Source organism: Amblyraja radiata, chromosome 5 (genome assembly GCF_010909765.2).
Source record: "Amblyraja radiata isolate CabotCenter1 chromosome 5, sAmbRad1.1.pri, whole genome shotgun sequence".
Taxonomy (NCBI): domain Eukaryota; kingdom Metazoa; phylum Chordata; class Chondrichthyes; order Rajiformes; family Rajidae; genus Amblyraja; species Amblyraja radiata.
In genome coordinates, this window is record NC_045960.1 from 15857177 (window position 1) to 15880539 (window position 23363).

The 23363-nt window shown below is 54.3% G+C and overlaps 1 protein-coding gene across 1 annotated transcript in view; it reads left to right on the top strand.

The window, feature by feature from the left end:
* ttbk1 (tau tubulin kinase 1) overlaps window positions 1–23363 on the top strand; it is a 28520-nt gene continuing 5157 nt past the window's right edge. Inside the window, exons 1-7 of the mRNA XM_033020493.1 lie at window positions 1–93; window positions 6782–6891; window positions 15017–15175; window positions 16426–16573; window positions 16987–17060; window positions 17667–17807; window positions 19210–19314. Of these exons, the coding sequence (XP_032876384.1) occupies window positions 15068–15175; window positions 16426–16573; window positions 16987–17060; window positions 17667–17807; window positions 19210–19314 (576 nt within the window). The 5' untranslated portion in view covers window positions 1–93; window positions 6782–6891; window positions 15017–15067. The remainder of the gene's footprint in view (window positions 94–6781; window positions 6892–15016; window positions 15176–16425; window positions 16574–16986; window positions 17061–17666; window positions 17808–19209; window positions 19315–23363) is intronic.

A 23363-nucleotide genomic window follows, 5' to 3' on the forward strand; every position in this document is an offset into this window, starting at 1 on the left:
GGGCAGGCCAGGCCACCAGGTGCATTGCGGGAGTCTCCCCGGGACGGTGCCGACGGCAGCTTGTGATGTCGGCTGGGGGCGGCCGCCGCCCAGGTAGGACCCGGTGTCCGTGTTGGGCTGACGGGCGGTGGGCGGGAAGGCGCTGGTGAGATAGGGAGCTACAACCCGGGTGGAGCTGGAGCTGGGGCGGTCGCGGTCGCTGTCACCCACAGGCCCGAGGGCTGGTCTGTGGGACTACATTTCCCGGCAACCCCGGGGCGGCGCATGCGCCGTGGGAAGCGGCTGGCGCGGGCGGGTGGGCGGGGCCACCGCGTCGTCCAATGAGCGCGGGGGGGCGGGGCGCCTCTGGCGGCCGGCAGCGGGACTGCAGCCGCTCTGCAGTGCGGCGGCGGCGGAGAGCGGCCCGCCCGGCCCACACCGGCTCAGCCCAGACCAGCCCACACCGGACCGGACCAGACCAGACCAGACCGCGGTGAGTGCGGCACGGCCCAGCCCGGCCCAGCGGGCAGGGAGAGCGAGGGAGGGGGGCAGCAGCAGCAGCAAGAGGGGAGGGGAGAGGAGTGAGGCAATGCTGCAGGGGATGGATGGGGTCAACCTGAGGGACAGACCCTCCCTCCTCATCACGCCCTCCCCCCCCCCCCCACACTTCCATCACCACCTCCACCACCACCTTACCCCTTCCCTCACCCCTTCCGCCCCTCACCCTTGCCCCCCCCCCACGCTACATCATCCCATCCTCCACCTCCCCGCAGCTCTGCCCTCTCACCCACCTCTTCACCCCTGCCCCCTCACTCCCTCTCACCCCTGCTTCCTCCCCTGTGTTCCCCCTGCCCCTACCCACCCTTCCTCCTCGCTACCCCCTCCTCTCAGCCCACTCCTCGCCCTACCCCATCCTCCTCCGCGTCAACCCCCTCGCTATCCATCCCCTCCCCATGCTTCCTACCCCTGACCTCCAAATCCCTTCCTGCCCCCTCTTCAGTCCCTTTCCTTCACTGCTTGTGCCTCTTCCCTTCTTTCCCTGTCGCCCTTGCACTTGCCCGTATCCCCTTTCCCCATGTCTCTTGCCGTTTACCACTGCCTACTCTGCTGTGTCTGAAACCATTCCCCCCTCTGTGTCCGTGTCACTGCCTTGCTACCCCCGCAGCGCACCCTGGGCTGCCCCCACCGACCCCCCTCACCAACCCTTGGCTCATGCCCTTTCCCTCTCCATGCCCTGGTGTTGGGGACTGAACGTTGTGGGCAGTCTCCACTATACTGCCCATCTCTTGAGCCTATACATCTCGCTTCTCACGGCTCCGGAGACCCAGGTTTGGTCCGATGCTGCAGAGATCCCCATGTGGGGTTTGCACGCTCCCCGTGTGACTGCATGGGTTTTCTTCTGTTCTCTCCCACGTGTGGAGTATCTGGCTGCTGTGAATTGCCTTTAATGCAAGTGGGAGGGGGAAGCAATGATGAGGAATGTGGGGGAAATGAAATGCAATTAAACTGCTGGAGGAACTGCGGAGGCAAAGGACTGGTGGACATTTTGGGTCCAGTTGCTGTATCAGGTCGTGTTGGAGGATTGGCGTATGTGGGCAGACACAAAGTGCTGGAGTAACTCAGCGGGTCAGGCAGCATCTCGGATGGGTGACGTTTCGGGTCGGGACTTGCGAGATACAGCATGGAAACAGGCTCTTCGGCCCACTGAGTCCAACCAGCGATCACCCCGCACACTAACACTATTCAACACACTAGGGGCAATGTGCAATTTTTCACCAAACCCAATTGACCTACAAACCTGTACGTCTTTGGAGCGAGAGGGGAAAACGGAGTACCCGGGGAAAACACACCACTGTCACAGAGAGAAAGTATAAGCTCCATACATACAGACCAATGATCACGATCGAACCCAGGTCTCTCCTGAGCCAAAACATCACCTATTCTTTTGATCCTGAGATGGTGCCTAACCCGCTGAGTTACTCCAGCACTTTGTGTCGGTTTTTGGTATAAACCAGCATCTGCAGTTCCTTGTTTCCACTGGCATGCATGGGTGCCAGGTTGCCAGCCTGGACATTGAGGACCGGGGGGCCTGTTTCTGTGATGCATGACTCCTCATAAATCCCTCGCCACCCCTCAGAGGGTGGGGGTAAGCTGCCCCCCTGCTGTCCTTCTGGCGAAGGTGATGCCACGGTACTGGTGGGGAGGGAACATAGAACAGTACAGCACAGGAACAGGCCCTTGAGACCACAATGTCCACGCCAATTTAAACTAATCTCCTCCACCTGCAAGTCATCTATATCCCTTTATTCCCGGCAAGTCCACGTGCCTATGTAAAAGCCTCCTTAACACCACTATCGTACCTGCCTCCTCCAACACCCGTGGCAGTGCATCCTAGACACCCCCCACCCTCTGTGTCTCACCCATCTCCTTTATACTTTCCCCTTCTGACCTTGAAGGTCCCCCCTCCAGTCTTTGACATTTCCACCTTGGGCGGGGGAAAAGAAAGATTCTAATTCTCTCCCCTACCATAATCTGATACAGTTCAGAGATATATCTTTGAAACTAGTCCTTTGATCCACGCCGACATTCACTCGCCTGTTCACACAAGTTTTATGTTGTCCCTCGTCTCTCATCCACCCCCTACACACTAGGGGCAATTTACGGAGGCCAATTAACCAAACCTCGCACGTCTTTGGGACTAAACGCACGTGGTCACAGGGAGAATCGGGTCTCCCTTCAACCTCTGAGGCTCCACTGAAAACAAACACAGTTTGACTGGCCTTTCCTCATGGCTGAAACCCTCTAATCCAAAAATATTCTGGTAACTCTCATCTGCCCCCTTTCCAAAGCCCCATATCCTTCCGGTAATGGGGCGATAGAACTGCACACGATATTCCAAATGAGGCCTGACCAAAGCTGCGACATGACTTCCCGACTTTTATGCTACGTGGCCCTCTCTGGGCTCTCTCAATAACCTGGGTTCTTGTCTACAATATGGGACCCCACACCACCTCCTTAACATCAGCAAGTCCCAGACCATCGGAGGTCTTGGGGAGATTAAGATTCCTGGTGTGATGCACTGCCTGCCCCCGTTCCCCTGAAGAAGGGTCTCGACCCGAAACGTTGCCTCTCCATTTCCCCCCAGAGATGCTGCCTGACCTTGTGTTCTGCCATTCATTCCTCCCTGCTGGTACAACCTGTCATCTTCTGAAGAATCCACGGACTGCCTCCTCACCCTCCCACCCTTACCTTCACCCTCTCACCCTCCCCTTCCCATCCCTTGGGTTGGTTTGCCATCTCATTCATGCGGACCTCCCTCCCGGCCTCTCCCCTCCGCAGAGGCTCGTGAGCTGTGTACGGAAAGGGACCTCGGTGTTCCTTGTCATCTCTTTGAAGTTGCCCACTTCAACAAGTGGTGAGGAAGGTGGAGAGCTCTCTCCATGTTGTCCCAGCAGTAACACCATCCGCTGAAGTTGCTGCATTCATTGCCCCTTGTGCATGAGGTGAAGTTGAGGGTCTGTGGCGTGCTCATTACTGACCCTGTCCGTGCCCCGTGTTGCCGGGGGTGTGAGTCGCCGTCGGCCTGCCTCCTGCACGCACCCTTCAGGCTGCCTCATAGCGACCCCCCTCCCCCACTCCGTATGAGATGGGAAATGGACAAGGAAGCAGCGCAGAATGGAAAGTCAGTGTATGAGTCTTCCCCTGACTGGGTGCTGTGTCAAACTGTGTAGGAAGGAACAGCAGATGCTGCTTTACACCACAGAAAGACACAAAATGCTGGAGTTACTCAACGGGACAGGCAGCATCTCCGGAGAGAAGGAATGGGTGATGTTTCGGGTCGAGAACCCTTCTCCAGACTGATTGAATCTGAAGAAGGGTCTCGACCCGAACGTCACCCATTGCTTCTCTCCAGAGAAGCTGCCTGTCCCGCTGAGTTACTCCAGCATTTGTGCCTAGCTGCGGTGTCAAAACTGCTGCCTTATTGTGAAGTACTTTTGGTGGCTGCTGTTTTGACTGCCCCCAGACCTGTTATCTTTGAGTTCCACCACAACGATGCTGATCGACCTCCTGCCTCCCGTGAGATCTGAACCTCCCTCAGCCCCTCTCCACAGCATCATATCACTGAAGGCTTGGATAGAGTGGATTATGGAGAGGATGTTCCATTATTGGGTCCCGAGTCACAGCCTCAGAATAAAAGGACGTTCCTTTAGGAAGGAGATGAGGAGGAATTTCTTTAGTCAGAAGATGGTGAATCTGTGGAATGCATTACCACAGAAAGAAGGATGTGGAGGCCAAGTCAATCAATATTTTTAATGCAGAGAAAGATAGATTCTTGATCAGTGCATGTGTCAGAGGTTTTCGGGGAAGGCAGGAGAATGGCGGTTAAGAGGGAGAGATAGAATGGCAGAGTAGACTTGAAGGGCTGAATGGCCCAATTCTGCTCCTATCACTAAAAAATAAACATCACCACTTGCTTCTTCAAGAGCATTTACAAAATCCACTGTGTGTTGTCCACGATGTTGCTGGTCCTGTCCCCATGAGCTGTGACCACCCCTCCCACTGCTCTCCCAAGGATGTCGCTGGTCACAATCTCCTGCCCCCGCCCCACCCCCCTGCCTTGTCACCTCCCTCTTTGTTTTCAACCAAAAATACATTGATTACGTTATTTACAACAATAATATTTACAAAACAAACCCAATACCAAGACCCACTACCATGATACAAAAATGACCAAATATTCTAATTACTGAACATTAAATAACTATACAGATGCTCCCCGATTTACGATGCTTCGACTTACACTATCTCGACTTTACGATGGTACAAAGGCTCGGCAACGGCTGCGAGCCGCACGTCACTTCAGGTCACGTGATCAATTTGTATTAAATGCGTTTCCGACTAGCGATATTTTCAGTTTGCGATGGGTATATCGGAACGTAACCCCGTCGTAGGTCGAGGAGCAGCTGTATTACGATCCCTGTTACGGATGCATGCCAGCCCTCGTGGTGCGCAGCGGTCCCGGAAATTCCCCCTGGTGCCTGAGGGCGCCGCATATTCTTTTTCGAGGGACACGCTGGCGCGGAAAAAGGGGCAGACGGGCAGGCAGAGCACTCTTCTGCCTGGCGCCGTGACTCGCGGATGGCCGGCTTGGCCAGGCCCAGGAGCAACCCAACCAGGACATCTTTAGCCCTACCCTCTCCCCCACGCACAGGATGCCCAAAGATGAGGATGGTGGGAGTGAAGTGCAGCTAGGAAGCTAGGAGCAGCCCCTTGAAATACTCAGACAGGGGCTGCAACCTCGCAGACTCCATGTACACATGCAACACAGACTCTTTCCACCTCCCTCAGCCCTCTCCCGATCATATTACCATATAACAATTACAGCACGGAAACAGGCCATCTCGACCCTTCTAGTCCGTGCCGAACACGTATTCTCCCCTAGTCCCATACACCTGCGTTCAGACCATAACCCTCCATTCCTTTCCCGTCCATATAACTATCCAATTTATTTTTAAATGATAAAAACGAACCTACCTCCACCACCTTCACTGGAAGCTCATTCCACACAGCCACCACTCTCTGAGTAAAGAAGTTCCCCCTCATGTTACCCCTAAACTTCTGTCCCTTAATTCTCAAGTCATGTCCCCTTGTTTGAAACTTCCCTACTCTCAGTGGGAAAAGCTTATCCACATCAACTCTGTCTATCCCTCTCATCATTTAAAAGACCTCTATCAAGTCCCCCCTTAACCTTCTGCGCTCCAAAGAATAAAGCCCTAACTTGTTCAACCTTTCTCTGTAACTTAGTTGCTGAAACCCAGGCAACATTCTAGTAAATCTCCTCTGTACTCTCTCTATTTTGTTGACATCCTTCCTATAATTAGGCGACCAAAATTGTACACCATACTCCAAAATTGGCCTCACCAATGCCTTGTACAATTTTAACATTACATCCCAACTTCTATACTCGATCATCGCATCCCCGTCTGTTGCCAGTGACGTCCCTACTGCCCCGTGGGATGTGACCTCCCTCAGCACTCTCCCATCGATCGGCTATGGCGTGTTGTCTGCATTGTCACCGGTCGGTTGTCCTGCCGTTGTGGGCTGTGAAGTGATGTCTTCCAGTGATGTCTTCTGGCTGCAATTCTCACCCACCATCCTCATCTTTGGACACCCTGTGCGCAGGGGAGAGGGTAGAGGGCCGAAGATGTCCTGGTTGGGTTGCTCCTGGGCCTGGCCAAGCTGGCCATCCTCGAGTCACGGCGCCAGGCGGAAGAGGGCTCTGCCTGAGCCGGCTGCCTGCCCCTTTTCCGGGGTTATGTCCGCGCCCGGGAATAGAGAGGGAACACGCGCTGTCCACGGGCGCCCTGTGGGATTTCCGGGACCGCTGGGCACCGCGGGGGGTTAAATGCATCCTTGACAAGGATTGTAACATAGTTGTATAACAGTTAATTTGGTATATTTGTTTGTCTTGTATTATGGTGGTGGGTTCTGTTTTGTTTTATTGTATTGTAAAGATTATTTTTAATAATTAAATAAATATTTTGATTACAAAAAAAGAAGAAAAAAGTGATGCCTTGGGTTTGTTTTAACGCATTCGGGACTGTTCTGGGTCACAGGTAAGGTGCTACCACCTGCGTTACACCTGAAGCGGCCAATTCTGGGGCCTGCCCTGTACTCCCGACACTTGGTCTATTGTTTCAGCAGCTCCAGCAGGGCGGGTGGCTGCCCTCGCCCCGAGAAGGCTGCCCTGTTGTGCGTGCACGGCGCAGGGGTAATGTGCATCTCCTGTGTTTTGTTGCAGTTGGTCCAGCGGGAGACTGCAGCAGTGCCTGCAGCATGGTTGGTTGCTGCCTCGCGCCGATGCTGCCCAATCGTCGCTCTGTTTGTTCGGGTCGCCTCTTCCTTCTGCAGGTGGTCACTCCGTTCCTCAGCCCCTTCCCCCTGCTCCCCGCGGCTGCCCCGGCCACTCCGCTCCTCGCACCCACCCCTCCCTCCCCTCCTGTACCGAGACAGGATCGCCCTCGGTTTCCCGCCCCACACCTCACGTTATTGTTTCGAAAAATACAAAAATGAACAAAAAGCTGTGGAACCTGAGATGTGGTCACTGAGTTCCAGGCAGGCAAGGTACAGAAACGGGGCCCTTCGGCCTCTCAGGTACATGCTGACCCTTTGCTTGACCACACCGCTCCATTGGTCTGCATCCAGGTCCATGTTCTTGTTTAGTTTAGAGATACAACGTGGAACAGGCCCCATAGTTCTATTCCTACCCACACAATTACTGAGGCCAATTAACCTACAAATCTGTTGGTCTTTGGAGTGTGGGACGAAACTGGAGCACCCCGGAGAAAACCCCGCGTTCGCAGGGGGAAACGTACAACTCCGTACAAACAGCACCCGCAGTCAGGATCAAACCTAGTCTCTATCGCTGCACCACCGTGCCGCCCCGAAGTCACTGGGTTCCAGGCACAGAAATGGACCGTTCGGCCCATCGCGTCCATGCTGACCCTTTGCCCGACTACCCCACTCCATCGGTCTGCGTTAGGTCCATGTTCTTGCCTCCCCATCAGGAAGCTCTGGAAACACTCATCAGGCCCAGGCAACATCCGTGGGCGTGGTTCTAGGTGAGAGCCCCTAAGTCAGAACGGTAAGACCCCATGCCTGAGAGAAGCTGCGGTGTGATTCACTTTCCCCAGAGAGGTGACCAGTGATGGGCACGTCACAGCCCCTCTTGCTGCAGTTCCTCTGAAGGTTGGCTCTGCCTCAGCCCTGCCTCGCAGCGCCAGAGACCCGGGTTTGATCCTGACTACGGGTGCTGTCGGCACGGAGTTTGTACGTTCTCCCTATGACCTCGTGGGTTTTCTCCGGGCGCTCCGGTTTCCTCCCACACTCCCAAAATGTACAGGTTTGTCGGTTAATTGGCTTGGTAAAATTACAAATAATCCCTAATGTGTAGGATAGTGTATGTGTGCGGGCATCGCTGGTCAGCGTGGACTCGGTGGGCCGAAGGGCCTGTTTCCGCGCTGTATCTCTCAACTAAACTAAATAGCTGACTTACTGCATATGACATCTCCACTCATCTCTGATGCTCTGAGATGGGTGGACACTGTGGCTGTACCTGTGTGGCCAGGTACATACCTCTCCGCCCAGACCATCCAACCATCCTTACATTGCCCCTCTCACGCCCATTTGTCTCTGGAACCATTTGATGTATTGGTTTATTATCGCGAGAAACAGTGAGAGACCTTTGTGTGTATCGTACTAAACACGAGTACAATACGTAGAACAGGTGGGGCAAAGAGAAAAATACCAGAGTTACAGCTACACAGAAAGTGCAGGGGCCACAATGAGGTAGGTTGGGAGATCAGGATGACACTTAAGCTTTTGGGAGAACCGTTCAGCACCCTGATAATAGAGTGGAAGAAGCTGTTCCTGAATCTGGTGGTGGGTGCATTCTAGGTTCTCTATCTTCTGCCTGATGGGAGAGAGGAGAAGAGGGAGTGACCAGGATGCGAGAGCTCCTTGATCATTTTTGGCTGCTTTCCCGAGGCTGCGTGGAGTGTGATGGAGTCGACTGGAGAGGGTGGGTGGGTGGATTGGATGGAGAGAGGCTGGTTTGTGTGAAGGGCGAGGCTCCATCGACAACCCTCTCGGCCAGTTTCACTCGGTGTGCTGATAGATACATAGATACATAGAAAATAGGTGCAGGAGTAGGCCATTCGGCCCTTCGAGCCTGCACCGCCATTCAATATGATCATGGCTGATCATCCAACTCAGTATCCCGTACCTGCCTTCTCTCCATACCCCCTGATCCCTTTAGCCACAAGGGCCACATCTAACTCCCCTCTTAAATATAGCCATGAACTGGCCTCAACTACCCTCTGTGGCAGAGAGTTCCAGAGATTCACCACTCTCTGTGTGAAAAAGTTTCTTCTCATCTCGGTCCTAAAGGATTTCCCCCTTATCCTTAAGCTGTGACCCCTTGTCCTGGACTTCCCCACATCGGGAACAATCTTTCCTGCATCTAGCCTGTCCAACCCCATAAGAATTTGTACGTTTCTATAAGATCCCCTCTCAATCTCCTAAATTCTAGCGAGTATAAGCCAAGTCTATCCAGTCTTTCTTCATATGAAAGTCCTGACATCCCAGGAATCAGTCTAGTGAACCTTCTCTGTGCACTCCCTCTATGGCTATAATGTTCCTTCCTCAGATTTGGAGACCAAAACTGTACGCAATACTCCAGGTGTGGTCTCACCAAGAGCCCTGTACAACTGCAGTAGAACCTCCCTGCTCCTATACTCAAATCCTTTGCTATGAAAGCTAACATACCATTCGCTTTCTTCACTGCCTGCTGCACCTGCATGCCTACTTTCATGACTGGTGTACCATGACACCCAGGTCTCGCTGCATCTCCCCTTTTCCTAATCGGCCACCATTTAGATAATAGTCTGCTTTCCTGTTTTTTGCCACCAAAGTGGATAACCTCACATTTATCCACATTATACTGCATCTGCCAAACATTTGCCCACTCACCCAGCCTATCCAAGTCACCTTGCAGTCTCCTAGCATCCTCCTCACAGCTAACACTGCCCCCCAGCTTAGTGTCATCCGCAAACTTGGAGATGTTGCCTTCAATTCCCTCATCCAGATCATTAATATAAATTGTAAATAGCTGGGGTCCCAGCACTGAGCCTTGCGGTACCCCACTAGCTCTGTCCTTTGTACAACGCCGGCCCAGCCCAGCGTGGCTCTCCGCCCTCCCCGCGGCGGGGACCCACACCCACCGCCCCTGCACATCCACAGCTTGTATGGAAGCACGGGCAGACTCTAATTTGCAGTCTGCGAGACAAAAGCAGTTTTTAACTGTAATTGAATCAAAACAAAACATGTTTTGCAATCAGTCACTGTTTCACAAACACAACCCTTAATTATTTACACATCTTTTGGAATGGAAACTCTGAATTCTTGTGTGATCACATTAGAACATCTCAGCCTATTTATGTGTAAAAAAAAACCTTTGTCAAATTTGAACGAGCCATTGAATTTCTCTTCAGTATTCTTTTTTTTCAAGCTCCGTGTGTACGGAGGGCCTGTACCCGTGCTGCACGGCCCAAAATTCTCCATGTGTAAGGACATGATGGGCCGAAGGGCCTGTTCCTGAGCTGGCACTGCCCTGTTTCACGGTGTGCACGAGCATGGTGGGCTGAGGGCCTGTTTCTGTGCTGCACGGACATGGTGGGCCGAAGGGCCTGTTCCTGAGCTGCACTGCCCTGTTCACGTGTGCACGAGCCATGGTGGTGCTGAAGGCCTGTTTCTGTGCTACACGGACATGGTGGGCCGAAGGGCCTGTTCCTGTGCTGCGCTGCTCTTCTGTTCTATGTACACAAGCTACTGTCAGATCCAAATTGTGAAGGCCATTTTTGTTTTTAAATCCACAAACCGTAACTTTTTTTTGAGTAACTCGTGGAAATTCACACGCATTCTACCAGAAGAACATAATTGGGGCAGCAAAAAATAGGTACAATGTGAAGGCTGATCCTTTGAAGAGGAAAATCTTTGTTAATTAGTCTTTGAGATGAGACACATTTTCATAGAACAGCATAGGAACGGGCCTTTAATGTCCGTCCCACCCATAATGCCAAGTTAAACTAATCTCCACAGCCTGCACGTGATCCATTTCCCTCCATTCCAGGCATATCCATGAGTCTATGTAAAAGATTCTTAAACGCCACTATTGTATCTGCCTCCACCACCACCCCTGGCAGAAGGGTCCAGACCCCGTCATGGAAACATAGAAACATAGAAAATAGGGGCAGGAGTAGGCCATTCGGCCCTTCGAGCCTGCACCGCCATTCAATATGATCATGGCTGATCATCCAACTCAGTATCCTGTACCTGCCTTCTCTCCATACCCCCTGATCCCTTTAGCCACAAGGGCCACATCTAACTCCCTCTTAAATATAGCCAATGACTGGCCTCTACTACCTTCTGTGGCAGAGAATTCCAGAGATTCACCACTCTCTGTGTGAAAAATGTTTTCCTCATCTCGGTCCTAAAAGATTTCCCCCTTATCCTTAAACTGTGACCCCTTGTTCTGGACTTCCCCAACATCGGGAACAATCTTCCTGCATCTAGCCTGTCCACCCCTTAAGAATTTGTAAGTTTCTATAAGATCCCCCCTCAATCTTCTAAATTCTAGCAAGTACAAGCCGAGTCTATCCAGTCTTTCTTCATATGAAAGTCATTCTCTGTGTTTTCTGATCAGATTTCCTTTCTGCCTCTGATGCTCCAGAGAAAACAATCCAAGTCTCCCCAACCTCTCCCTGTAGCTAATACCCCCTAATGCAGGCATCATTCTGATAAACCTCCACTGCACCCTCTCCGAAGCCTGCACATCCTTCCAGTAATGGGGCGACCAGAACTGCACACAATTCTCTAAATGCGGCCTGACCAAAGGCTCACTTGTCCCAGCCATATAACTTCCCGACTCAATGTGCCGGCCAATGAAGGCAAGCATTCATACGCCTTCTTTACCACTTTATCTACCTGTGTTGCCACTTTCTGGGAGTTATCGATTTGGACCCCAAGATCCCTCTGTACATCAATGTTGTTAAGGTTCTTGCAACTAATTGTATATGTTTCCCTTCCATATGACCTCCAGTTAATTGAAACTATTCCCTGACATACCTATTCACGGCGGCCAATGATAATTTGTGTGAGTCTTGAATCTGGGGCACGTGTTTTTCAGGTAATTTAAAGCATTAACTAGACTAGCAGCTGGTCATTGTGGGATTCAGGTCATTATTTCTTTCAGCATTCATTCTAGAGTTATTATCAATTCAACAACACGTACATTTAGTTTTTGGAGACACAGCACGGAAACAGGCCCTTCGGCCCACCGAGGCTGCGCCGACCAGCAATCACCACCGTACACTAACAGTATATACACACTGGGGACAATTTACAATTCTTACCAAAGCCAATTAACCTACAGAGCTACACGTGTTTGAAATGTGGGAGGAAACCGGAGCCCCCGGCCATGAGGAGAGCGTACAAACTCCGTACAGACAGCACCCGTAGTCAGGATCGAACTCGATCACTGGCGCTCTGAGGCAGCAACTCTGCTACCGTGCTGCCCAAATAACGGGAAGCAAATGATGACACAGTTAAAAGGGGATAAATAAATGAATAAAGAGTGTGAAAGTGGTAACCAAGGGCCGGGCGAGGCTGGCCAGTGAGCTAGGTGTCGGGTTGAAGAGCTCACCGCTGGCTGATGCAGCGTCCCTCACTCTGATTCAAACCTCCGCTGCTCATTTTCCTCCGTTCTAACGTCTGCAAATGACCTGGACAGCATGGAAACAGGCCCTTCGGCCCAACTTGCCCACGCCGACCAACATGCTCCAGCTACACAAGTCCTACCTCCTTGCGTTTGGCCCATATCCCTCTCAACCTGTCCTATCCATGTACCTGTCTAAATGTTTCTTAAACATTGCCATAGTACCTGCCTCAACTACCTCCTCTGGCAGCTCGTTCCATGCACCCATGTTAAAAAAAAAAAGGCTACCCCTCAAGTTCCCATTAAATCTTTCCCCATCACTGTAAACCTATGTCCTCTTGTTCTCGACACCACCCCCCCCCCCCCCCCCCCCCCCCTACTCTGGGCAAAAGTAGTCTTTCCCATCTATTCCTCTCATGATTTTGTAACCTCTTTGAGACTTTTTTGGCAAAATTATTTTACGGTTGATATCCCGAGTGAAGTAAAAGGTGATCAGTTGTGGCAGTGGACAGAGTGTAAAAGTGGAAGCCCACACTACCTTGTCTCACGCTGCCCAGAGGCAGGCTCGTGGATTATTCATGTGCAGCTGCACAGCCGGTTCATCAGAGAGATTCCAGGGTCCGCTTCATTCCCATCATTGCAGTGTTAACAAACAACAAGGTGGTGCGGTGGTGAAGCGGTAGAGTTGCTGCCTTACAGGGCCACAGACCCGGGTTCAATCCTGACTACGGGTGCTGTCTGTACAGAGTTTGTACGTTCTCCCTGTGACAGCGTGGGTTTTCTCCGGGTGCTACAGTCTTCCTCCCACACTCCAAAGACGTACAGGTTTGTAGGGTAATGGGCTTCAGTAAAAAAAAAAAAATTGTCCCTAGTGTATAGGACGGTGATCATGTACGAGGACCACTGGTCAGCGCAGATTCGGTGTGCTGAAGGGCCTGTTTCCTTGCTGTATTTCTAAACTAATCTAAACAGGCCTACATTCCCTCTGCCACCCTCCCTCTGCTTCCTGTCCGTTATGTGATCAAAAAGGGCCAGAAATGCTAATCTTTAAGTGGCATGTTAACCTTGTACATTCACGCGCCTGGGCCAGCATGGACAGTGATGGAGTGAAGGGCCAGGGTGCAGGAAGTTTCAGTGGGTGCAGATGGATGAGGACGCAGCAGCTTGTAAACAGCATGGGAAGCGGAGGCTTTGTGTGGACTGAGAGGATGATGCAGTTTTAAATGGCGTGGGATTGAAACTCACTGACGCTCACAGGAAGCAGAATGCCCTTGTACAGAGTCATAGAGTCCTCCAGCCCAACTCGGTTAGGGCCAACAAGATGCCCCATCTAAGCAAGTCACATGTGCCCACGTTTGACCCAAATCCCTGGTGGTGCGTCACAGGCTGTGTCTCTGTGTCTAACAGTGTGTGTCTTTGACACTGTGACAACCTGTGCCACAGGGTGTGTCTCAGTCTGTGATGGTGAGTGTCACAGGGTGTGTCTGTCTGAGGGTGTGTGTCGCGGTGAGTCTGATGGTGTGTGTCGCGGTGAGTCTGATGGTGTGTGTCACAGTGTGTGTCTGACGGTGTGTCGCAGTGAGTCTGATGGTGTGTGTCACAGGGTGTGTCTGTCTGAGGGTGTGTGTCGCAGTGAGTGATGGTGTGTGTCTGACGGTGTGTGTTACAGGGTGTGTCTCAGTCTATGATGATGTGTGTCTCTCAGTCTGTGACGGTGTGTAGTCACAGTGTGTGTCTCAGTCTGTGACGGTGTGTGTGACAGGGTGAGTGTGTGACGGTGTGTGTCACAGGGTGTGTCTCTTGAGTCGGCCACTACTGGTGAATCGTGATGGTTGGTGCAAGGATCTCTAGTCATTGTGTATATTAATAAGGTATATAATAAGATGCCGGGTTGGTGGGGCTATGGACAGTGAGGGTGGTGTCCAGGATACAGGGACATAGATTGGCTGGAAAGTTGGGCAGATGGATAGAGTTTAGTCTAGACAGGTGTGAGTGGTACACGTTGGGTCATCTACTCTGGAGTGGACAAGTCCATTAGAGAGCCGGGAGGCAGGAGGGTTGATGTACAGAGAGACCCTGGGGTAAAGCCCCTCACTCCCTCAGAATGGAGGCACTGGTAGGGGAGGGTCTGCGTTGCTGCCTACAGAGGCAGGGATATTGAGTACAACAGCTGGACTAAACACTGGACAGACCACACTTGGGGCGTTGTGTGTGTGTGTGTGGTTGTGGTCACCGTGCTACAGGAAGGATGTGGCGGGGACAGAGAGAGGGCAGGAGAGACTCACCAGGAGTGGGGGCTGGGGTTACAGGGAGGGGCTGGACAGGCGGGGGGTTGTTCTGAGGGGTGATCCTACACAGATGTATAAAACCATGAGGGGATAGCTAGGATGAATGCACAGTCTTTTACCTTTGATAGGAGAATCACGAACCACAGGATATAGGTTTAAGGTGAAATCATAAATCTCTCCTCTCTCACCCTAAGCTTACATCATCTAAGGTGAGAGTGGAAAGATTTAATAGCAACCTGAGGGGCAACGTTTTCACACCAGGGTGTTGGGTATGTGGAAGGAGCTACCAGAGGAGGATCAAACGTTCAAAAGACAGGTACATGAGTAGGAAAGGTTTTGAGGTATTAACATAGATAGGTGTGCCTCCCCACCTCTGTCCCTCCGCCACCTACTGGAGCCCCTCCAGCGATCGCTGCCTTCCCTCCCCCCTCCCAGGGGACCCAGCCAACCTCTCGTGGTGAATCCATCTCTCCAGGTAAATGGAGCGGTGTGGATGGGCGATGAGTGAGCCCTCGCTAGCGGCCCAATGCAGTGCGTAGTAGTTCCTGCACAGGAAGAGGCCAACATGAGCGGGGGGAGCGAGCAAGTCGACATCCTCCCGGTGGCCTTCGTGGTGAAGGATCGCTGGAAGGTGGTGAGTTAGCTGTCCTCCCCCGTCCTGTAACCGCTGCTCCTTCCCCAAAAAAACCGCCTGTACCGGGGTCCGCCCACGCCTGTAACCCGCCGCTTCTTCACCGACTGTACCTTCGTGTCCGCCCACGATCCTGTAGTACCCTTCCGCTCCTTCACCGCCTGTACTCGTGTGTTCCGCGCCCCGCTCTGTACCTCTGCTCTGTCACCGCCTGTACTCTTGTCCGCCCCGGGGCCTGTACCGTCCGGCTCCTTCACCGCCTGTACTCGTGTCTGCCCCCGCCTGTACCGCTGCTCCTTCACCGCCTGTACACCCTGCTGTCCGTCCCCGCCTGTACCTCCACTCCTTCACCGCCTGTACTCGTGTCCGCCCCCGCCTGTACCGCTGCTCCTTCACCGCCTGTACTCGTGTCCGTCCCCGCCTGTACCTCCGCTCCTTCACTGCCTGTACTCGTGTCCGTCCCCGCCTGCACCGCTACTCCTTCACCGCCTGTACACCCTGCTGTCCGTCCCCACCTGAACGCGTGTCCGTCACCGCCTGTACTGCTTCTCGTTCACTGCCTGTACACCCTGCTCTCCGTCCCCGTCTGTACCACTGCTCCTTCACTGCCTGTGCACCCTGCTGTCCATCACTGCCTGTATGCCCACCTCCGCCTGTACCCCCCCACTCGTTTACCGCCGCCTGTACACTCTGCTGACCATCTCCCCCTGTGATGTGCCCGCCTCCGCCTGTACCCCACTTATTCACCACTGGCTGTACACCCTATCCAGTCCTGCCTGTACGTGAGCCCGTCTCCGCCTGTACCCCCACTTGTTCACTGCATGTTCACCCTGCAGTTCGTCACCACCTAAACACCTAGCTATCCGTCGCCGCCTGTCCTCCCCCCAGAGCTGCCTCCGCCCATCGTTCACCACCGCCTGTCTCTGCCTGTATATCCCACTCATTCACCACCACCTGTACACCCTGCTGTCATTTATTGATTGTACGCCCCCCTCTACCTGTGCACTCCAAACCTGTCCACCCCCCCCCCCCCCCCCCCCCCCACGGTGACTGCCTCCACCTGTATGCCCCGCTGGCCACCACTGCCTGTACATCTGCAGCCATTCTCCACTGTCTGTCGCCTGCCCACCCACTGTACGTTGCCATCCTGGACCCATCCTCCCACACAAGGGCACCTCCCTGCCCCACCCCCCCCCCCCCCCCGGCCTGTGGGTGCCCCTCTGAGCGGCTGTGTGATGTGTGCCCCTCCCCAGCTGAAGAAGATCGGCGGAGGGGGGTTTGGGGAGATTTACGAGGCGACGGACCTGCTGCTGCGGGAGAACGTGGCGCTGAAGGTGGAGTCGGCACAGCAGCCCAAGCAGGTGCTGAAGATGGAGGTGGCCGTGCTGAAGAAGCTGCAGGGTAAGTCACCGCTGTGTCTCCCCCCCTTCCCCATGCTCCACCCATCCCCATGCTCCCCCCGACCCACCCTCTCCCCGTCCCTCAAGCTGCCCCATATTCCCACCGTCCATGTCACCACCCTCCCCTCCTGTCCCCACCCTCTCCTCCTGTCCCCACCCTCCCCTCCTGTCCCCACCCTCTGCTCCTGTCCCCACCCTCTGCTCCTGTCCCCACCCTCCCCTCCTGTCCCCACCCTCCCCTCCTGTCCCCACCCTCCCCTCCCATCCACTCCCTGCCCCTGTCCTCCCACCATACCTTCCCCCCCCCCGTCCTCATCTTCCCCCGGTGTGTGCTGTGTCCCCCTGGTGTGTGCTGTGTCCCCCTGGTGTGTGCCGTGTTATCGGTGACCATTGCTGTGCTGTGTTGACCTGCAGGTAAGGACCACGTCTGCCGCTTCATCGGCTGCGGCCGCAACGAGAAGTTTAACTACGTGGTGATGCAGCTCCAGGTAATGATCCCCCTCCCCATCCCCCGCCCCAACCCCCTCACCTGGTCACTCCCTCCTCCACAGGGTCGTTGCCTCCATTTGGAGCTGGACTGCCCCTCCCACCCCCAACATGCCACCCCCTGCCCCAGTGCTTCCCCCCCTCCCACAACTGACTGGCGAGAGGGGTGCATGGGGAGGGTGTAGGTCCCCCGGGCAAGGTGCGCAGGGGGAGAATAGGGGGAGGGAAAGGGCTGCTGGGGGAGTGTATCGGTGAGGGCACAGTGCTGGTTGCCTTGTGAGGGTGCTGGGTGTAGAAGGTGGGTAGGGGGTGCAAGGTGGGGCTGTGTCGGGGAAGGGTGAGCGGTCAGGGCAGGGGATAGCATCTGATGACGGGATGGTATCTGGTAGGGTGGGGGGGTGCAGGAGGAGGGTAGGGGGGTGTGCAGTGGTGGGCTGGGTGGTGCCGGTGGATGATGGGGAGCAGTCGGGGATGGGGGGGTGGAGAGGTTGTGGGGGGGAGGGGGAGAGGGTAGGGGATTGCAGGGTAGAGGGAGGGAGAGGAGGTGCAGGGGGAAGGTGGACAGGTGGCGGGTCCGTACCTGACCCTGCCCGTGCCCCAACCCGTAGGGCCGTAACCTGGCGGACCTGCGGCGCAGCCAGCCGCGCGGCACCTTCACCATGAGCACCACCCTGCGGTTGGGCAAGCAGATCCTGCAGTCCATCGAGGCCATCCACTCCGTCGGCTTCCTGCACCGAGACATCAAGCCCGTGAGTGGGGAGGGGGATGAAGGGGAGGGGGGCAGAGGGAGGGAATGGGAGGTGGAGGATGGGCAGGGGGAGGTTGTGGGAGGGTGTGGAAGGAGAGGGAGGCAGAGGGAGGTGGAGTTGGGGAGGCCCAGAGGGGGAGAGGGGGAGGGGGAGGGGGGGGCGGAGGGAGGTGGAGGTGGGGAGGCGCGGAGGGAGGTGGAGTTGGGGTCAGCAGGAGTGGGTGGGGGCAGCAAGAGTTGTGGGGGGGCAGAGGGAGGTTGAGGCCTCCACTCAGGCTGGAGGTGACCAGGGGTCTGTACTTGGGCCTCTATTGTTTGCAATCTATCTAACTATCTACCTCCCTCTAGTCCATCTGTGGATTATCCCGTTGCCAACTGTGAGATATGGATCAGCTACAGAAATGGGCAGAGAAATGGCAGATGGGAATTTAATCCAAGCATGTGTGTGATGTTTCACTTTGGGAGGTCAAATGTAAGAGGAAAATGTACAAATAGTGGCATGACTCTTAACAGCACTGATGTACAGAGGGATCTTGGGGTCCAAGTGCACAGCTCCCTGACCGTGGCGACACAAGTAGATGGAGCGGTGAAGAAGGTGTACTTGCCTTCAGTGGTCGGGGCAGTGAGTATAAGGGTGAGAAAGCCATGATGCAGCTCTGTAGGATTTTGGTCAGGCTGCATTTGGAGTATTGTGTGCATTTCTGGTTGCCCTGTTGCAGGAAGGATGTGGTGGCTTTGGAGAGGGTGCGGAACGATGCCTGGATTATGGAGTATTAACTACAGGGGGAGGTTGGACAGACTTGGATACTTTTCCCTGGAACTTTGGAGGTTGAGGGGAGACCTGAGAGTTGTCTGTGAAATCACGATGGCAGAGATGGGGTGGTGGGTGATGGCCTTTTACCCAGGGTAGGGGAATCAAGAACCAGAGGACAGAGGTTTAAGGTGAGAGGGGAAACATGTAATAGAAACCGGAGAGGCAACTATTCCACACAGAGGGTGGTGGGTATGTGGATCGAGCTGCCAGTGGAGGTGGTTGAGGCCGGAACTAATACAGCATTTAAACGACATTTGGACAGGTAAAAAGGTTTACAGGAATACAAGCCAATCGCAGGCAAGTAGGATTGGCTCGGGAAGACACAATGGTCGGCATGGCCAGGTTGGGCCGAAGGGCCTGTTTCTTTGCTGCATGACTCTGCCTTTGTGGGCAATGGAAGGGATGAATTGGTCAAGCAGGCAGCACAGCATGGAGGGGCTGAATGGTGGCCTTCATTGTTACTACGGTGTGGGACTGGGTATTACCTGGGTGCAGTAGCAGGGCTCAATCCCCGTGCACCGGGGGGTGTGGGGAGCATTGACTGGCAGGCTAACTCTTCCCCCCCCCCCCCCCCCCCCCAATCCTGCAGTCCAACTTTGCGATGGGACGCCTCCCCTCCACCTTCCGCAAGTGCTACATGCTGGACTTTGGCCTTGCTCGTCAGTACACCAACACCAACGGAGAGGTCAGGCCGGTGAGTCAGCCAGACAGTGTGTGTGGGACCCCAGTGAGGGTCAGTGTGTGTGTGTGTGACCCAGTGAGGGTCAGTGTGTGTGACCCCAGTGAGGGTCAGTGTGTGTGTGAGTGACCCCAGTGAGGGTCAGTGTGTGTGACCCCAGTGAGGGTCAGTGTGTGTGTGTGTGTGACCCCAGTGAGGGTCAGTGTGTGTGTGTGTGACCCCAGTGAGGGTCAGTGTGTGTGTGTGTGACCCCAGTGAGGGTCAGTGTGTGTGTGTGTGACCCCAGTGAGGGTCAGTGTGTGTGTGTGACCCCAGTGAGGGTCAGTGTGTGTGTGTGTGTGACCCCAGTGAGGGTCAGTGTGTGTGTGTGTGTGACCCCAGTGAGGGTCAGTGTGTGTGTGTGTGACCCCAGTGAGGGTCAGTGTGTGTGTGTGACCCCAGTGAGGGTCAGTGTGTGTGTGTGTGTGTGTGTGACCCCAGTGAGGGTCAGTGTGTGTGTGTGTGTGACCCCAGTGAGGGTCAGTGTGTGTGTGACCCCAGTGAGGGTCAGTGTGTGTGTGTGTGACCCCAGTGAGGGTCAGTGTGTGTGTGTGTGTGACCCCAGTGAGGGTCAGTGTGTGTGTGACCCCAGTGAGGGTCAGTGTGTGTGTGACCCCAGTGAGGGTCAGTGTGTGTGTGTGTGTGACCCCAGTGAGGGTCAGTGTGTGTGTGTGTGTGACCCCAGTGAGGGTCAGTGTGTGTGTGACCTCAGTGAGGGTCAGTGTGTGTGTGTGTGTGTGTGTGACCCCAGTGAGGGTCAGTGTGTGTGACCCCAGTGAGGGTCAGTGTGTGTGTGTGTGTGACCCCAGTGAGGGTCAGTGTGTGTGTGTGTGACCCCAGTGAGGGTCAGTGTGTGTGTGTGTGACCCCAGTGAGGGTCAGTGTGTGTGTGTGTGTGACCCCAGTGAGGGTCAGTGTGTGTGTGTGAACCCAGTGAGGGTCTGTGTGTGTGTGTGTGACCTCAGTGAGGGTCTGTGTGTGTGTGTGTGACCTCAGTGAGGGTCTGTGTGTGTGTGTGACCCCAGTGAGAGTCAGTGTGTGTGTGTGACCCCAGTGAGGGTCTGTGTGTGTGTGTGACCCCAGTGAGAGTCAGTGTGTGTGTGTGTGACCCCAGTGAGGGTCAGTGTGTGTGTGTGGGACCTCAGTGAGGGTCAGTGTTTAGGTAGTGGGAGAGTGACAGTGGGCAGGGATTGGAACAGAGACATTGTCGTCGGTACGGGGAATGAGTGACCACCTCACCACCGGGCACCTTGCCACACACGCACGCACACGCTCACGCACGCACACACACACACACACACACACACACACACACACACACACACACACACACACACACACACACACACACACATATCCCTTGCTTGATGTAATATGCAATGCACCCAGTGGGGCTGCTCTCTCCCCCCTGCTGCTGCTCTGACCCATCCCTTCACCTGCTGACTTCAGCCAGCTCTGTCTCGCCATCACACTGCACATTGAGTTTGAGTCTATTGTTGCCACACACTGACTGTCAGATACATTGTGTGCTGCCCGCTGTTACTGGAGGTACTTGACTACAAGGTTATTGGATAACCCTGCCTCACTGGGTCAGCAGTGGCCAGCTCCCTGCTCCACAACGTGCTGGAGAAGAGTCCTGACCCGTTAAACCACCTGGCCACGTTACCCCTCAGGGTCCCATTAATTATTTCCCCCCTCACCTTAAACCTGTGTCCTCTAGTTCTCCATTCCCCTGCTCTGGGCAAGAGACTCTGTGCCTCTACCTGATCTATTCCTCTCATGATTTTGCACACCTCCCTAAGATCGCCCCTCATCCTCCTGCGCTCCAAGGAATAGAGACCCAACCTGCTCAACCTGCACAAGATGCACAGGCAAGGTGAGGTACAGGTACAATGACAACCTTGCTTGCCGCTGCATCACAGGCACATAGACAACACGCAAAAAGTCAACTATACAAAAGATTATACAGACATCTATACATGGTAGTGCATGAGGTGTTCGGGTGCCAAGATGGGATGAGGGTGTGAAGGTTGGTTCATGAGCTTGATGGTTGTAGAACAGTAGCTGTTCCTGTGTGTGTGTGTGTGTGTATCTGTGTGAGGGCTCAGTGTATTTGTATCTGTGTCAGGCGTCAGTGTTGGTCTGTGTGTCTGTGGTGTGTGTGCGGGTGGGTCTGTGTGTGTAGGGGGCAGTGTGTGTGTGTGGTGGGTCTATGTTTGTGTGTACATGTGTGTAGTGGGTCACTGTATGTGTCCCACATTGCTCCTCTCCACTGAACCCTCATTGATTTTGCTGCTTGTTCAGTTTTGTTTCTCCTTTTGTTTTACAGTTTCTTTTGGATTACTCATGCTTATCTCCCTGAAGCCTTAGTTTGATGCCCCATTCCCTGCATGTGTCCAGGGTTGTGCAGTCAGCTCTGAGTGTCCAGCAGCCTCGCACTGAATTTCAGTTCTTTCACTATGTTTTACTAGACGGGGACCTCTTACAGACCCAGAGGCAGCCTCAGCACTTCAGGTAACCTCACCTGTGCTGCACACCGTGCAGGCTACAGTCAGACAACAGGCAGAGCACAGCGGCGTGGGGGCAGAGCAGGCAACGTACAGGCCTGTGTCATGGCCAGAGAGATGCTGCAGTCAGAATACAGGCGAGAGGCCAGGCTGCACCTGGATACAGGCTAACGCACAGGGAAATGCTAGAGGGCGGCAGCGCAAGGACAGTCGGGATACAGGCGAATGTGTAGGGGGATGCTGGTGGAACAGAGGGACAGGCGACCCTGCAGGAGAATGCGGCTGGAACGTGGCGGGGGTGGTCAGGATTCAGGTGAGTCATGTAGAGAGGTAGAGGAAGGCTGTAGAGAGGTAGAGGCAAGTCAGAGAGGTAGGCAGGCCACTGTGTATCATAGTTGGGGCACAGGTGGGAAACTGACTGGGTCGGGGGGTGGGGGTGGCGGTGGTTTTCGGGTGAAGGCAGCAAGCAGAGGAGGAGCAGTAGGCGGGTTACAGGTAGGTGGGAGCTGGGCTGGTTCTCAGGCTTGGGCACATGATAGGCAAGGGAGGGTGGTTGCTAGGGGCAGGATCAGTTGCTGGTTGCCGAGGGGCCGGTTGTTGGTTGCTAAGGGCAGGGCCGGTTGCTAGGGGCAGTGCCGGTTGCTAGGGGCAGTGCCGGTTGCTTGGGGTAGTGCAGGTTGTTGGTTGCTAGGGGTAGGGCCAGTTGCTAGGAGCAGGGCAGGTTGCTAGGGGCAAGGCCGGTTGCTAGGGGCAAGGCCGGTTGCTAAGGGCAGGGCCAGTTGCTAGGGGCAGGGCTGGTTGCTAGGGGTCACGGCCGGTTGTTGGGGTCAGGGCCGGTTGCTAGGGGCACGGCAGGTTGTTGGTTGCTAGGGGTCAGGGCCGGTTGTTAGGGGCACGGTAGGTTGTTGGTTGCTAGGGGTCAGGGCTGGGGGCAGGGCCGGTTGCCAAAAAATATATAGTTAAGACCAAAGTCGGACCCTTGAAGTCAGAAAAAGGTGAATTTATTATGGGGAGCAAGGAAATGTCAGATGAGTTGAACAGGTACTTTGGATCCGTCTTCACTAAGGAGGACACAAACAATCTTCCTGATAGAGTAGTAGCCAGAGGATATGGGGTGATGGAGGAACTGAAGGAGACCCACATTAGGCAGGAAATTGTGTTGGGTAGACTGATGGGACTGAAGGCTGATAAATCCCCAGGGCCTGATGGTCTGCATCCCAGGGTACTTAAGGAAGTGGCTCTAGAAATTGTGGATGCATTGGTAATAATTTTCCAATGTTCTATGGACTCAGGATCAGTTCCTGTGGATTGGAGGGTAGCTAATGTTATCCCACATTTTAAGAAAGGCGAGAGAGAGACAGGGAACAGGGAATTATAGACCAGTTAGCCTGACATCGGTGATAGGGAAGATGCTGGAGTCAATTATAAAAGATGAAATAGCCGCGCATTTGGATAGCAGTAACAGGATCTGTCCGAGTCATCATGGATATCCGAAGGGGAAATCATGCTTGAATAATTT